Genomic DNA, 17,639 nt, shown 5'->3' on the forward strand with positions numbered 1-17,639 from the left:
AGTAATGCTCAAAATTCTCCAAGCCAGGCTTCAGCAATACGTGAACCGTGAACTTCCTGATGTTCAAGCTGGCTTTAGAAAAGGCAGAGGAACCAGAGATCAAATTGCCAACATCCACTGGATCATCGAAAAAGCCAGAGAGTTCCAGAAAAACATCTATTTCTGCTTTACTGGCTATGCCAAAGCCTTTGACTATGTGGATCACAATAAACTGTGGAAAATTCTTCAAGAGATGGGAATACCAGACCACCTGACCTGCCTCTTGAGAAACCTAATGCAGGTCAGGAAGCAACAGTTAGAACTGGACTTGGAACAACAGACTGGTTCCAAATAGGAAAAGGAGTCCTTCAAGGCTGTATACTGTCACCCTGCTTATTTAACTTACATGCAGAGTACATCATGAGAAACGCTGGACTGGAAGAAACACAAGCTGGAATCAAGATTGCCGGGAGAAATATCAATAACCTCAAATATGCAGACGACACCACCCTTATGGCAGAAAGTGAAGAGGAACTAAAAAGCCTCTTGATGAGAGTGAAAGAGGAGAGTGAAAAAGTTGGCTTAAAGCTCAACATTCAGAAAACTAAGATCATGGCATCTGGTCCCATCACTTCATGGGAAATAGATGGGGAAACAGTGGAAAGTGTCAGACTTTATTTTGGGGGGCTCCAAAATCACTGCAGACAGTGATTGCAGCCATGAAATTAAAAGATGCTTACTCCTTGGAAGAAAAGTTATGACCAACCTAGACAGCGTATTAAAAAGCAAAGACATTACTTTGCCAACAAAGGTCCATCTAGTCAAGGCTATGGTTTTTCCAGTGGTCATGTATGGATGTGAATGTTGGACTATAAAGAAAGCTGGGTGCCGAAGAATTGATGCTTTTGAACTGTGGTGTTGGAGAAGACTCTTGACAGTCACTTGGACTGCAAGAAGATCCAACCAGTCCATTCTAAAGGAGATCAGCCCTGGGTGTTCTTTGAAAGGAATGATGCTAAAGCTGAAACTCCAGTACTTTGGCCACCTCATGCGAACAGCTGACTCATTGGAAAAGACTCTGATGCTGGGAGGGATTAGGGGCAGGAGGAAAAGGGGACGACAGAGGATGAGATGGCTGGATGGCATCACCTACTCGATGGACATGAGTTTGAGTGAACTCCGGGTGTTGGTGATGGACAGGGAGGCCTGGTGTGCTGTGATTCATGGGGTTGCAAAGAGTCGGACACAACTGAGCGACTGAACTGAACTGATAATATACTCCTCAGGAACCTACCAGTAATTCTCATGGCCCCACTGAGCAGATGCTACAATCCTACAGATGGGAATTGCGATGGAGGAGCATGGAGACAGAACGGACACATTAGCAACTGCTAACAATGAAAATAAGGACCATTCATTTTCTAAGTGTGACTGTGAATGTTTCCTTTAATTGCACATGTGTTTTCTTTTCCTCTTCCTTCCTCATGTGTTTTCTTTCATCCCTCACTATCACTTTTAGATAATTTAATTTTGAATGTTTGATCACCATGTAGTTGATGCTTAGCAGCACAGAGGGGTGTCTGGGGGAGTTTTTAAAAATACTGATGCTTAGGGTCCCTTGATGTTCAAATGAAACTGTTCTATACAACTCAGGATCAGAAAATGTTTAAAGCTAACTAGTTACAGGAGATTCTGATGTAGAGTTTGCTCTATACATTAATAACTCAATATCTGGCAGGCCATGGTCCATGGGGTCGCAGAGTCAGACACGACTGAAGCAACTAAGCACGCATGTACTTCTTACCACCCTGGTTCTGGAACTGCCTGCATCAGATCTAGAGGATAGGGGTATGGCTGAGAGGAAGAATTTGGAAATGTTCCATTTAAACAAATTACTTGGGATTTAGGTGGTTCCAAAGTACACTAATGATTAATAATCACTGAGTTCTATTGTTGTTGTTGTTTAGTCACCAAGTTGTGTCTGACTCTTTGCAACTCCATTGACTATAGCACACCAGGCCTCCTTGTCTCTCACTATCTCTAGAAGTTCACCCACGTTCATGTCGATTCAATCAGTGATCTATTGCTGAAGGGACTCACAATACTCTGATATAACTAAAATAAATTGGGATAGTCTCTTAGTGAAAATTGGTGGGAAGATTTTTTTTTTTCTTTGAAGGAGGAGAAGGAAAAGCAAGAAAAAGAGATTTGCTTCCATACATTAAGAGGACTGTCAGACACTACTTCAAACCACTTAAGGAAAGGGACTGTGTGTCCACTGTTGTATCCATATCATTAAGCACAGTGTCTGGCTCACAGCAGGTGTTCAAAAATCATTTGCTGAATGAACACATAAATGAACGAATGTTATTAGTATACAATGTGTTTTACTGGGTCCACTCCCAGAGGGAATGGTAGACGAGTTGGTAGATAACAAGTGGAAGATTACAAAATGACAGGTTATTACAGGTGAGGAAACAAGGATGTCCTACAATGGTATGCTGCTGCTAAGTCACTTCAGTCGTGTCCGACTCTGTGCGACTCCATAGACGGCAGCCCACCAGGCTTCCCCGTCCCTGGGATTCTCCAGGCAAGAACACTGGAGTGGGTTGCCATTTCCTTCTCCAATGCATGAAAGTGAAAAGTGAAAGTGAAGTCGCTCAGTCATGTCCAACTCTTAGTGACCCCATGGACTGCAGCCTACTAGGCTCCTCCATCCATGGGATTTTCCAGGCAAGAGTACTAGGAAGAGGTTAAAACTTCAGCTGTAGAAGGGTACTGGATAAGGAAGCAGGTTGAGACACACAGGGCATGGCTTATTAGAGAGCTCCCAGCCTACTGACAGCAGGGCAACCTGGAAGGTTTAGGAGGAGGCCAAAATATGAAATACAAAAGATTATTTCTCCTATGAAATACCAGACAGATTTCTGGAAAGACAATTCCATGATACAAAAATCAGGCTTACTGCAGTAGGCTACTGACATGAGAGAAGTTTGGTTAAAGAAAGAGATGTTTCAGTTCAGCACGTAGATTCTGTTTGATATCCAAATCAGAATCACACAAGCTAAACTGGAAAAAATTTATCATTTTATCATTTATCAATTTATCATTCTCCCCTCACAGCATCTCAGCCTTTTCATAAGCAGTGGGTGCATGCAGCCCTCATGACAGATACCCACAGAAGGCCTGGCTCTAGTGACCACAGGAGACTGCGTTTCTAGGCCACAGGGAACATCTTCCCAACACCACTCTTTCAAGACTGAGGGAGACAGCCATTTTACCTATACATACAGACAAACACAGAGAGACAGGCAAAGTGAGGAGACGGAGGTCTGTGTTCCTGACCAAAGAATGTGGCAAACCTCCAGAAAAAAAGACCTTAATGAAATGGAGATAAGCAAGCTACCTGATAAAGAGTTCAAAATAATGATCTTAAAGATGCTCATTGATCTTGAGAGAAGAATGGAAGAACATAGAGAGAATTCAACAAAGAAACAAAATACAAGAAAGACTCAAACAGAAATTACAGTCAACTGAAAAACACACTAAAAGGGTTCAACAGCAGAACAGATAAATAAACGTAAGCACAAATCACCACGCTAAAAGAGCAATGGAAAACACCCCACAGAGCAGCAAAATAAACAAAGAATTAAAAGACGTGAGGAAATGTTAGGGGCCTCTGGTACAAGATCAAGTGGAATAACAGTCACATGAGAAGAAAGAATAAGCCAGAAGGATTATTTGATGAAATAATGGCTGAAACCTTCTCTAATCTGGGGAAGGAAACAGTCATCTAGACCCAGGAAGCCCTGAGAGTTCTAAACAGGATGAATCCAAAGAGAAACACACTGAGACTCATTATGGTCAAAATGGTAAAAGTTAAGGATAAACAGAGACTCCTAAAAATCAGCATGAGAAAAGTCATTAATTACTTAAGGAAAACCCCATAAGGCCATCAGTAGAATTTTTTCATCAGAAACTTTACATGCCATAAAGGAGTGACATAACATATTAAAAATGCTGGGAAAAAAACAAACACACACACACACCAACAACCTGCCAACCAAGAATTCTCTACTGGCAAAGTTACTATTCAGAATTAAGGAGATATATTACGAGTTTTCCAGATAAGCAAAAGCTAAAGGAATTCATCACCACTGAATTGGCCTTATTAGAGATGTTAAAGGGACCTCTCTAAACTTAAAAAGGGGTAATTAATAATGAGAACATATAAAATTAAAAATCAATCTAAAGGCAAATAAATACTAAAGGTAGTGGATCAGTCACTTAGGTAGCATATACAAAGGCTGAGAAAAAATTATTAAATAAAATTAAAGTACAATAATTAAGATATACATAGTAAACTAAAAGGTATAAAATATGTCATTAAAAATATAATACGTATGGAGACTATACATATATAGGATGTTGTATGCAAACCTCATAGTAACCACAAAGAAGAAACTTATATTATTAATAAATACACAGAAGAAAATGAGAAAGAAATCTAATACTAAAGAAAATCACCAAAAAATCAAGGGAAAAGAGAAAGAAAAGAACAGAACAGAGAGGAGCTACAAAAATGACCCGAAAAATTTAACAAAATGACAGTAAGTCAATTGTTGTTTAGTCACTCAGTCATGGCCAACTTTTTTGCAACCCCATGGGCCGTAGCCTGCCAGGCTACTCTGTCCATGGAATTTTCCAGGCAAGTTTACTGGAGTGGGTTGCCATTTTCTCTGTCAGGGGATCTTCCCAACCCAGGGCTAGAACCCACGTCTCCATGTCTCCTGCATTGCAGGCGGATTCTTTACAGGGGTAGAGAGAGGAGAATTTCTACGTGTAATAATAGCATACAGATGTACTGTAGTACTTACTAAGTTATAGGCACCAATCATATATAAACTCATTAGACTCTAACAACAATCCTATGTGATGCGTGTTACTAATATCCCCATTTTAAAGATAGGGGAAATTAAGTTACCTAAAATGTTACTATTAGTTGCTCAGTTATGTCTGACTCTTCATGACCCCATGGACTGTATAGCCTGTCAGGTTCCTCTGTCCATGGAATTCTCCAGGCAAGAATACTGGAGTGGTTTGCCACTTCCTTCTCCAGGGGATCTTCCCAATCCAGGGATTGAACCTGGGTCTCCTGCATTGCATGCATATTCTTTGCCATCTGAGCCACCAGGGACGCCAAAAAGTTACCTAAGATCACTGGATAAACTGTTGAAGATGGGATCTGTTCTCAGGAGGCAGAAGAAGATTAGAAAGAAAAGCAAGTACTATGCTAATGCTGTTTTGAGAACTATCGAGAGATCAAGTTAGATAAAAAATAGAAAAGATGTCAACTAGATTTCATTAATGACTTGATCAAAAAAGCTACAATAGCATGGTAAGGAAACATACCATAGTAAAGACCATTGAAAAGCCAATAATATAAAAGGTATACTTAATAACTTTTATATAATATACACAGCCCCTACAAGACAAGGCTCAGTCTTCTAAAATTTAACCAGACTCAACTGACTTCCCTAAAAACATTCCAGATATTTCCAAATGAAAGTACATAACATTGGAGTCTTCAAAACTGAGGCATTTCATTTGTTTCAGTTCAGTTCAGTTCAGTCGCTCAGTCGTGTCCGACTCTTTGCGACCCCATGAATGCCAGCATGCCAGGCCTCCCTGTCCATTACCAACTCCCGGAGTTCACTCAGACTCATGTCCATCGAGTCAGTGATGCCATCCAGCCATCTCATCCTCTGTCTTCCCCTTCTCCTCCTGCCCCCAATCCCTCCCAGCATCAGAGTCTTTTCCAATGAGTCAGCTCTTCGCATGAGGTGGCCAAAGTACTGGAGTTTCAGCTTCAGCATCAGTCCCTCCAAAGAAATCCCAGGGCTGATCTCCTTCAGAATGGACTGGTTGGATCTCCTTGCAGTCCAAGGGACTCTCAAGAGTCTTCTCCAACAACACAGTTCAAAAGCATCAATTCTTCGGCGCTCAGCCTTCTTCACAGTCCAACTCTCACATCCATACATGACCACAGGAAAAACCATAGCCTTGACTAGATGGACCTTTGTTGGCAAAGTAATGTCTCTGCTTTTGAAAATGCTATCTAGGTTGGTCATAACTTTTCTTCCAAGGAGTAAGCATCTTTTAATTTCATGGCTGCAATCACCATCTGCAGTGATTTTGGAGCCCCCCAAAATAAAGTCTGACACTTTCCACTGTTTCCCCATCTATTTCCCATGAAGTGATGGGACCAGATGCCATGATCTTCGTTTTCTGAATGTTGAGCTTTAAGCCAACTTTTTCACTCTCCACTTTCACTCTCATCAAGAGGCTTTTGAGTTCCTCTTCACTTTCTGCCATAAGGGTGGTGTCATCTGTATATCTGAGGTGATTGATATTTCTCCCGGCAATCTTGATTCCAGTTTGTGTTTCTTCCAGTCCAGCGTTTCTCATGATGTACTCTGCATATAAGTTAAATAAGCAGGGTGACAATATACAACCTTAATGGACTCCTTTTCCTATTTGGAGCCAGTCTGTTGTTCCATGTTCAATTCTTTTTTTTTTTTTTTTTTTTTTTTTTTAATTTTATTTTTTTTTTAAAATTTAAATAACTGTATTAGATTTGCCAAATATCAAAATGAATCCGCCACAGGTTTACATGTGTTCCCCATCCTGAACCCTCCTCCCTCCTCCCTCCCCATTCCATCCCTCTGGGTCGTCCCAGTGCACCAGCCCCAAGCATCCAGTATCGTGCATCGAACCTGGACTGGCAACTCGTTTCATATCCATGTTCAATTCTAACTGTTGCTGCCTGACCTGCATACAGATTTCTCAAGAGGCAGATCAGGTGGTCTGGTATTTCCATCTCTTGAAGAATTTTCCACAGTTTATTGTGATCCACACAGTCAAAGGCTTTGGCACAGTCAATAAAGCAGAAATAGATGTTTTTCTGGAACTCTTTTGCTTTTTCCATGATCCAGTGGATGTTGGCAATTTGAAAATCATTATAATAATTACTTTTTAAGTTGCTTTGTTTTTCTGCCTGCTTCAAGGATCTATAAAGGTACGAATCTAGAAATTCTGATTTTTCAAGAGTATGGTTGCTAACAGAAAGCAGTTTTGCAATATGGATCAAAAATTAAAATGTGATTACAGTTTGACCAACAATTACATTCTTAGGAATTTATCCTAAAGATACCATAGGCAAAAATGGAATTTAAGGATGTTTGTTACAGCTTTGTTTAACAGGGAAGTCTAAAAACAATTTTAATGTCTATAAAAGTTAAATATAAAATTGGTTAAATAAATTATGATATATACAATAGAAAAATAAGCAGTCATTTAAAAGTCTAAGGAAGTTCTATGTGTAATAATAGCTCCTGGGTGACTGTAGTGCTTACTAAGTTACAGGCACCAATCATATATTACCTCATTAAACCTTCACAACAATCCTATGGAATAGGTATTACCAATATTCCCATTTTAAAGATGAGGAAACTGTAATTTACCTAAGATGACTGGACAAATTGTGTAAGATGGGATTTAAACTCAACCAGTCTGATCCTGTGCTTTTAACCACTACATGTGTATTATAACACAGAAGGATATTTATAATATTATATGAAAAGTCTTGTTTAACAGAATTTTTAAAAGAAAATAAATATATGTTCATCCTTTCACATTGTACTTCAAGATGTACTTACTACCTCCCCATCATCTTATCTGTAACCCTCAAACCCATATTAAAACATATTTATTTATATACACATGTATATGTATATGAGTGCATGTAGGTAGGTGATACATGCTTACATATTCAATAGACTAAAGCATGGGAGAAAGATTTTATAATAAATTTTTATTATGGTTTCCTCTAAGGTAGGGTTATAAATGGGCTTTAGCTCTGTAATGTTTCTATGCTTGTGGTCAGGGTGGAGGGAAACGTTCTGCCGTTTACTTTTAATCCTTGTCAGAAAGCAAAGAATCTATTCTGATTAGAAGTTTTCTCTGCCAATATGAAGTCACTCAGATTAATTCTCACTGATCATCTCCCATCTATTATAATGTACTATGCTATGACTACTGAATGTATCATATAATCACTAAATTAGATTTTTAGGAATATACCTAGCCTACCTAATGGATTCTGCCAACAGCCTAAATAATTTAATGATGCTACTGTAAGGAATCATTGTTTTAGCTGAGTAGCTTTCTAGCCACCTGGTAGACTGTTTCTCGGAGAAGGCAATGGCACCCCACTCCAGCACTCTTGCCTGGAAAATCCCATGGACAGAGGAGCCTGGTGGGCTGCAGTCCATGGGGTCGATAAGAGTCAGACAAGACTCAGCGACTTCACTTTCACTTTTCACTTTCATGCACTGGAGAAGGAAATGGCAACCCACTCCAGTGTTCTTGCCTGGAGAATCCCAGGGACAGAGGAGCCTCGTGGGCTGCCGTCTATGGAGTCGCACAGAGTCGGACACGACTGAAGCGACTTAGCAGCAGCAGCAGCAGGCTGTTTCTAACCCAAAAGGAAATAGCTCCCATTCAGAAAACAGATGTTACAAATCATACTGAGCAACAGAGACATTGACCTATGTTTATGTTGTTTAAAAATGTTATTAATTCAGCTATACCTTTGCTAAGTCAAAAGATTTCAAACAATCTGGGGCCTTGGTTCTATCAATTATCAGCTGAGGGAGAGAATTATTAAATGGTTTTCTCTGATACAGTTTATGGTTTTCTACAAATAACATCTGGATATTTAATATATGCTAATGAGATGATCTATGCTAACACTCAATGCTCAAGTGTTAGCACTGAGTGCTCAAGTAATGTTAAGTAAGTGCTCAAGTAATGTTACTTACCTTTCTGATTCCCCTCATCATAAGAAATAGAGAGAAATCCCTCTGCAGCTATACTGAAAATTGGTTAGGCTAGGTTCATTAGCACTTCAACTATCCCTAAGTTTATTATTTTTATATAAACAAGTTTACATTCTTTTATCTGACAGATTAGAAGCTAAAAATTAATCACTGTCAGATGTGTTTTGGGGTATTCTTTTTCTAGGCAGGAGTAGTCAGATCAGTTAAGTATACTTAGGTACAGCCTATGTGTACTGATTCTATGTGGGGTCAGCGCCAAAATTCAAACAAGAACTCCTAAAGTAACTTTGTCAAATGAATTGTTCATATCTAAACTCAAAATGAAAAATATGAAGTACACTGTATGTACATTTTAACAGAATAAGAGATAAGGAGCAGTAGCCATGTCTTGAGTTATATAAGGCCCATGTAATGTGATGCCTTTGCTTTCATAAAAGTATTTAATAGTTAAGCAGGAAAGCTCTCCTAAAATATCAAGAGGTTCTCTGAAGCTTTAAGTTACGATCTTTGGGGAAATGTGGAAGACTTATGGGGAATCTAGTAATAAATTCTGAGTAACTTCATGAAAATAACAGTAATCACAATAATGACAGCTACCATTTATTAGGCAATACAACTTTCCATTATGTTAAGGGATTTTATGGATCCTATTATTTAGCAATCCTACGGATTAGTTTTCATTATTATCTCAAAACTCAGGGTCTGAGCACTATGAGTAATTTGCCCAAGGTCATACACTAGAGCTGAAATTAGAACCAAATCTATCTGAGTCCAGTGTCTGCAATTTTAACAACTACATTTTACTAGGAAAAGGGTGAGCCTGCATCTTTTTATAAACAAGGCAATTTTCACCCTCAATAATAGAACTTCATTTTTAACCAAAGGACAAAAACCAATCAGGTTATTTTCATCAACTCTGCAGCAAATGTCTTGCTGTTACCACACTTTAAAAGTTGCATTGATATGTTGATATAAAATCCAAAGAGGTAATTATAATTGAATTCTGACATGTCATATAAATTTCTAGCTATCAGAGAAAGAACTGCAAATTGCAAGTAGCAGTTTCTTTTTTAGTCAGCATATTACAGAAGCTTTCTAATAATTCAATTATATGTTTAGCTACCTTTAGAGATGTTATTATGGTAAGAAGAATTTTAAGAAAAAAGCTGGCATCATTTTGACAGAGAACAGGTTTTAACTTTTTCTCATATCATCCAACTCGAATGAATGGAAATATTTTTATATGCTACTGAAAAGAGTGTTATGATAGCAAGATTAAATGGATTATAAGAAAATCAAACTTAAAATACACAACAACAAAAGATGGGAGGAGAGAAGAGCAGAGTTCCTCAGAGAAGTCGTTTTTTGTGTTCAAGAATCTAGAATGAGTCAAAGGTTGTAAACTGAATGATGCTCAGTTCCAAGGGCAGAGAGATAAGGTAGTTTGGTTAAACACAAAAACGGACTTACCTTTAGGAGAGCCAAGGCTACATGAAAGATTATGTTCAAACCCTGAAACAGAAAAAGAGAGTCAAAATCAATAATCACATCTATCATTATTTTGTTATTTTCCCAAGACCTCCACATATCATTAATAAAATCTGATTGTTTTCATTTCCACATACAATAATAATTAAATGAGATTTTTTTAAAGGTATTTTTCTTCTCTGAGAGGCTTATTATAAATTTTAGGTCCTTTTTAACTGGTGCTCACATAAAATTATTGTTTTTACAGTAAATTACTTTTCTCCAGTCTATTTCTGGTTCAAGGCCCGGAAAAGTCAAGTTCCTTGATCAAAATTGCAGTGACACTGAAGTCTAAAATCATTAAGTGAAATTTCCAAGTCCTAGCTGTGTTATGTGGTTACACTGCCTGTCGAAAACAAAACAGAAAACAAAAGGTGTTTCTGGTAACCGAGGCAGACTATGTGAGGGGAGCTGTAAGCTTCACACTGGATTTCTACTACCTACCATTCTAATTGTTCTGTGGTTTTAGTGTTTGTTTTCAAGAAGTATTTGTACAACTAGAGGTTGTAATTAGTAGCTATCTCCTAGACTTCCTTGTCTTTTTCTTCCTGAAAACCAGAGCAACATTTCTTCAGGAATAAAAAAAATTAAACAGCTTGCTAAGAAGCCATAACTGGAGCTGAATTTTGACTCTGAGTGAGATGTTGAGATATAGAAGTCAAGAGAAAGGAATCTTAAATGCTCAAGATGACAGAGGCAGAAACAAAACTGCCACAGAATATGCTGTTTCTTTGCCATGCAAGTCATCAATCACAAGAAAAAAGACCTTTCAAATTTAAGCTGATATTTCCCTTAAGTCCGTATCTTCCCATAACTATGTGGCATGCCCTCTTCAGCTTGGTCACAGGTATAATCTAAACTACCTTTTGGACATGGAATTGTACTAGATGCGCTATGCAAAGAATTCCTAATGAACCATCCTTTTACTATCTCCAAAATCAGAAGCAAGGATTAGGACTAGGTAATTAGAGTATATTCCCATTATAATATGAGACTCTCTCACATTCAACTACCGAATACATGATGTAATGGCAGAAGAGATGAATGATAAACACAAAATATTTGGTTGAAAGTTTTGAATGTACTGAGTTAATTCTTTAAGAAACCAAAGCAGCAAAATGCATAATCAGGCCAGGAGACAAAATCAAATTGACAAAGAATTCATTACCACACCAAGCAATGATTCTAGACTAGTTTTGATCACCATTAGAAAAAAAAATACTGGAGAAGGCAATGGCACCCCACTCCAGTACTCTTGCCTGGAAAATCCCATGGACGGAGGAGCCTGGTAGGCTGCAGTCCATGGGGTCGCTAAGAGTCTGACACGACTGAGCGACTTTACCTTCACTTTTCACTTCCATGCACTGGAGAAGGAAATGGCAACCCACTCCAGTGTTCTCGCCTGGAGAATCCCAGGGACAGCAGAGCCTGGTAGGCTGCCGTCTACGGGGTCACACAGAGTTGGACACGACTGAAGTGACGCAGCAGCAGCAGAAAAAATACAGAGATAGTACTATAACAATAACAAAAATAATAATTTTAAAACAACTTGGGTTACAATTAAGCAGAATTTGCTTTCCTAATCTAAATTTGGATCCTCGCCCTCTAGCTGCTGCCTACTTGTAGGCCCTGCTTCACATTCCCTCCATCTCCCACACCACAACCACTAGGCATACTCCAACCGGAGTGCTGTGCTGATCAACCTTCCATGAAGACCAAATTCACAGTGTCTCTGATTCTTAGTTTTTTGTTTTTTGGTTTTTTTTTTTTCAATCACTATTACTATGTAAGCACCTCTTGTCTCTACTTCTCTAATCCCCATAAACCTCTGGCCTTCCTCCTAAGCCCGTCTCCCACCCTTCCATCTCCTTCCCAGACCCCTTCAGAGTATTCCACTCCATGTTCAGCCAACTTCGCTATGCTCTTGACCTTCCTGCCAAACATTTTCCCCACCTCCATGCTTTCACAGAAAGAGTGAAATCTAGGGATCCATATAGCAACCTGTATTAGGATTCTCATTTTTCAGGGTATGAACTTGATTACCTAAGTTATATATGCATTTAGTAGTTGCAGGCTAGGATCATTCTCCAAAGCCTTCCAAATGAGTAGTCTAATGGCATTTTCACCTCACAGTGTTGGTGTAAAATATATAATAAGTGCTTATTTGATGACCAAATGATTAAACTATACTAGGTATCTCCAAGTTTTCTGGGATTTGTTCCTTTCCATATGGACCCAACTAGACCAATTTGTAGAGTCACCATCAAATAACAGTAAGTAACATTTTCTTCAATGATCTCAAACTATTGGACAACTGAGCTATGGAACACACAAAGAAGAATTTAGGGAAAAAAGGATCTGTAAATAACCAAAACAGCTCTTGCTAATAGCAAGGAAAAAACTGATTTAAATTTTAATTTCACTTACACTTAGAATTAGTAAAGAATCTGCCTGCAATGCAGGAGACCTGGGTTTGATCCCTGGGTCAGGAAGATCCTCTGGAGAAGGAAATGGCAATCCACCCCAGTATTCTTACCAAAGAATCCCATGAACAGAGGAGCCTGGCAGGCTACGGTCCATGGGGTCTCAAAGAGTCGGTACAACTAAAGCAACTAAACAACATGATTTTATTGTTTATAGGTATCAGAAGTAGCAAGCTAAAAGACAAAGTATGTGCTAGATGGGATTAGGGACATAGCCTATAGAGACAGTTACCAGAATCAAAACATTGTACTTGATAGAAGGTAAACGTTAAAAAATATATATAGCTATCTGGGCTCATCTAATGACGTCAATAGCCCTTCAAGAGCTAACATTAGTTTACTGTGATAATCTCAGAAATATTAATGAATGCTTATGTTATATTTGAAACACTGTGCTTAAGAAGAAAGCATAGTCTGTGTTTTAAATAAAAAGTAGTTTTTTTAAGTTTGGGCAGCTAAAGAGGTAACTTTCATTTATTAGAAAATTTTGTACAAATAAATTATTTAACTAAGTTCATAATGTACCTGCTTATGTGAAACCCTAGATGTTATCATAAAAAATGAAGAAAAGTAAAGACTTCATAAGCTTTAAACTGAAGTAGAATAGTGTGACCAGACTATACAAACAAAGACACAATATTTCCATACCTCTAGATTGCTGGAAATTAGAAAAAAACATGCTATTCTGCCAAGTTCTTTATTTCACTACAAAATCTATCCTGATTTCCTAATAGAATAAAAAAGGCAACTTTAGTTAGATATTTTAAATTATCTATTTTTCTCTTTTAGATAAGACTTATTCCCATTTAGGAATATAATTAGAGGTATCATTAAATGATAGTAACTTCCATAGGCCAGCATTCAGGCAGCACAAGTAGGTTTCTTTTAAGATGACAATGTCAGTGGAAGCTCTGGTCCTCAGCCTGCTAGCCAACAACGAAGTACACTGTAAGCAACCATTCACTCTTCCAAGCCACCAAATGAACTAAATGCTCCATTATTTCATTGCCCACTTACTCTTACATGGTCCAACATTTGTCTAATTAAGCTGAAATATATTTTAAAAAAATTTTTTTAAAGAAAAGATGTCGTACACTTTCAAGATGCCTCCCTCTTCAGAAATATGTAATCTATAACAATTTGTTTTTCACTGAGGGATAAATAAGTGTTCCTAAAAGGATTGAAAGGGCTAAGGTATTTAAAGAATTATTAAGAGTGAAAATAACAGGTAAATACACTGTCATGGCTACTTGCCATTTATATGCAAAGTCTAACTCCAAGGGCAAGATAATAAATGAGTCAATATCCATTGACTATTTCCTACATGTCAAGATCTAAATTAATTACACCATAAACATGTCCTTACTTAGTCCCACAACAACCTGAAATTCCATTTTACCCACAAAAAAATTAGATTTAGAGAAGTCAAATTATATTTCCTAAGGTCATACAGCTCTTTAGTGGATTTTAACCTATACAGTATAAGTCTAGAAGTCATACTCATAACCACTGTTAAGAGAAGATGGCTGAATGAATGAATGAATACCTTAGCTGAGTATTATTTAATGTGGCTTCTAATTCTTAAAGGATTAAAGTGATTCTTCCTATTTAAAGGCAAGTGCATTTTGAGAGTATACTTGCCTTTAAATATACTTTTCTCATGAACTTTTTGAGAGTTCATGAGAAACGCTGGACTGGAAGAAGCACAAGCTGTAATCAAGATTGCAAGGAGAAATATCAATAACCTCAGATATGCAGATGACACCACCCTTATGGCAGAAAGTGAAGAGGAACTAAAAAGCCTCTTGATGAAAGTGAAAGAAGAGAGTGAAAAAGTTGGCTTAAAGCTCAACATTCAGAAAACGAAGATCATGGCATCCGGTCCCACCACTTCATGGGAAATAGATGGGGAAACAGTGGAAACAGTGTCAGACTTTATTTTTCTGGGCTCCACAATCACTGCAGATGGTGACTGCAGCCATGAAATTAAAAAACGCTTGCTCCTTGGAAGAAAAGTTATGACCAACCTAGATAGCATATTCAAAAGCAGAGACATTACTTTGCCAACAAAGGTCCGTCTAAGTCAAGGCTATGGTTTTTCCTGTGGTCATGTATGGATGTGAGAGTTGGACTGTGAAGAAGGCTGAGCGCCGAAGAATTGATGCTTTTGAACTGTGGTGTTGGAGAAGACTCTTGAGAGTCCCTTGGACTGCAAGGAGATCCAACCAGTCCATTCTGAAGGAGATCAGCCCTGGGATTTCCTTGGAGGGAATGATGCTGAAGCTGAAACTCCAGTACTTTGGCCACCTCATGCGAAGAATTGACTCATTGGAAAAGACCGATGCTGGGAGGGATTGGGGGCAGGAGGAGAAGGGGACGACAGACGATGAGATGGAATCACTGACTCGATGGACGTGAGTCTGAGTGAACTCCGGGCGTTGGTGATGGACAGGGAGGCCTGGCGTGCTACGATTCATGGGGTCGCGAAGAGTCGGACATGACTGAGCAACTGAACTGAACTGATATTTTGAGAGTAAGGAGGAGAAAGACTAATAATAGGTGACCTCTATCAAAACCAAATTTTATTATTTGTCTCCATATTAAAAACACAAAAATCATCTGACTGCTTGCAGGACGTGAAGCAATAGAAACTCAGCTTGCTTCGAAAATAAAGGGTCACCACCTTTATCCAGTGACAACAGACTGAGCGACAACCTTCTGGGTATGAAGTAGTTCCTTAACTGCCTGGGAAGCTGCTGTATCAAAATTTAGTCACAGCCTGGAAAAATCTTCCCTTTAAAGAACACCTACAAGTAATTGCCTCAAATTAAATAATTGCTCCAAAGTGCAGATCATCGTGTTCCTGGGTAGGCCAACAACTGAGCACCCACCACCCTGTATAAAGGAAGGCTGACAGCAGAGCACTCACGGAAACAAAGACACGAGTGTCTTGGCTCTGATGAGCAGGCAATCGCGGGCTCAGAGGGGCTGACAGATTGTGTGAGAAGCTGTCAAGAACCACACTGACAGCACTGAGAACAAACGCGGAGAAGGCAGTGTCAAAAAAGTGCCAAATGTGCATCAGCACTTGGGTCCTTAAGGAGCAGCATAAATGGGAAATAAACAGTATGTGGAAATGGAGATCCAAGCAACAAGGCAGTGAAAAATGATCAGACAGGTAAACGGAGCAGACTCAAGGACGAACACAACTGAAGCTGGAGAAAATGGGTGCTGCTCTTTTTGAGCCGTCCAATGTGGGACACGTCACTCCAGGAAGGGGCAACAACTCACTGAGACACCATTTAGAAAGCATATTAAATGAACTGAGCACTTATTAAGTATTCAATAAACGCTAGCAATTATTATTCGGAGAAGGCAATGGCACCCCACTGCAGTACTCTTGCCTGGAAAATCCCATGGGCGGAGGAGCCTGGTAGGCTGCAGTCCATGGGGTCGCTAAGAGTCGGACACGACTGAGCGACTTCACTTTCACTTTTCACTTTCATGCATTGGAGGAGGAAATGGCAACCCACTCCAGTGTTCTTGCCTGGAGAATCCCAGGGATGGGGGAGCCTGGTAGGCTGCCGTCTATGGGGTCGCACAGAGTTGGACACGACTGAAGTGACTTAGCAGCAGGAGCAGCAATTATTATTAGGCTTGCATATTTATTGCCTGCCATATCTTACATTTTATATATTGTTTTCACTAGTTCTCTCAATACTCTAGGGCATTTATGTTACCGCCACAATTTTAGAGATAAGGAAATTGAGGACCATAGACATCACAGTGTTAGTAAATGGTAAAGCCAGGATTAGAATTTATGTATGTTGGACAAAAAAATGCCCATCCTTTTTTTTTTTTTTCCCCCCCCCACAAATTCCATCTCTATTGCAAAGCCAGTGAGATTTTGGTGAAATATCTGTTATGAATGAAAGGTGGTCATAATTCTCAGACACTTTTCCCATTGAGAGGCAGAGTCTTGGTCCTTTCCTTTTGAATCTGGTGAGACTATATTACTGCTTTGACCAACAGAATACAATAGAAGTGAAACTATACCAATATTCTGTGCTCAGGTCTTGTAAGACACTGATTGATGGCTTCTATATCCTATTTCTTGGAGTGCCCTCTTGGAAGCCAGTCATCAAGTAAGAAGTACCATTACACTTAGACTCCCATGCTCTAAGAGGCTGAACACAGAGGAAAGAACGTGCAGGACACATGCCATGCACAGAAAGAGGCCAAGGAACACCCTGGTGAGTGAAGATGTCATCTTGAAAGTGAATCCTCCAGTCTCAGGTGCCCGAGCTGATGCCAAGTGGATCAGAGATGAAGCACACAGATAAAGTCTTCCCAAATCCCCTAGTTATGAAATTGTTAATAAAATAAATAGACATTCTCAATTTTTAAAAAAACTTTCACTTTGAAATAATTTCTAACTTGGAAAAAATTTGCAAGAATAGTATCAAGAGTTTTCTGCTCAAACTTCACCCAGCTTCATCAAATGTTAACATCTTACAAAACCATACTACAACCACCAAAATCAAGAAAGTTGTGTTCAAATTTTGTTAAGTGTCCCACTAACAATTTTTTTCCTGGTCCAGGATCTAATCCTGATCATACATTGAATTTAGTTGTCATGTCTCTTTAGTTTTTCTCCTGGGATAGTTTTCAGTCTTTATCTTTCACAAACTTGACTCTTGTCAAGAGTACTGGCCAGTTATTTTGTAGAATGCCCCTCAATTTTATGTCT

The 17,639-nt window shown here is 38.9% G+C and overlaps 1 protein-coding gene across 3 annotated transcripts in view; it reads right to left on the reverse strand.

The window, feature by feature from the left end:
• RABGAP1L (RAB GTPase activating protein 1 like) overlaps window positions 1–17,639 on the reverse strand; it is a 736,110-nt gene that overhangs the window by 197,635 nt on the left and 520,836 nt on the right. For all 3 annotated transcript variants that reach the window (XM_025287225.3, XM_025287224.3, XM_025287226.3), the window contains exon 18: window positions 10,350–10,391. In XM_025287225.3, coding sequence (XP_025143010.1) covers window positions 10,350–10,391 — 42 coding nt within the window. The remainder of the gene's footprint in view (window positions 1–10,349; window positions 10,392–17,639) is intronic.

Source organism: Bubalus bubalis, chromosome 5, assembly GCF_019923935.1.
Source record: "Bubalus bubalis isolate 160015118507 breed Murrah chromosome 5, NDDB_SH_1, whole genome shotgun sequence".
NCBI classification, from domain to species: domain Eukaryota; kingdom Metazoa; phylum Chordata; class Mammalia; order Artiodactyla; family Bovidae; genus Bubalus; species Bubalus bubalis.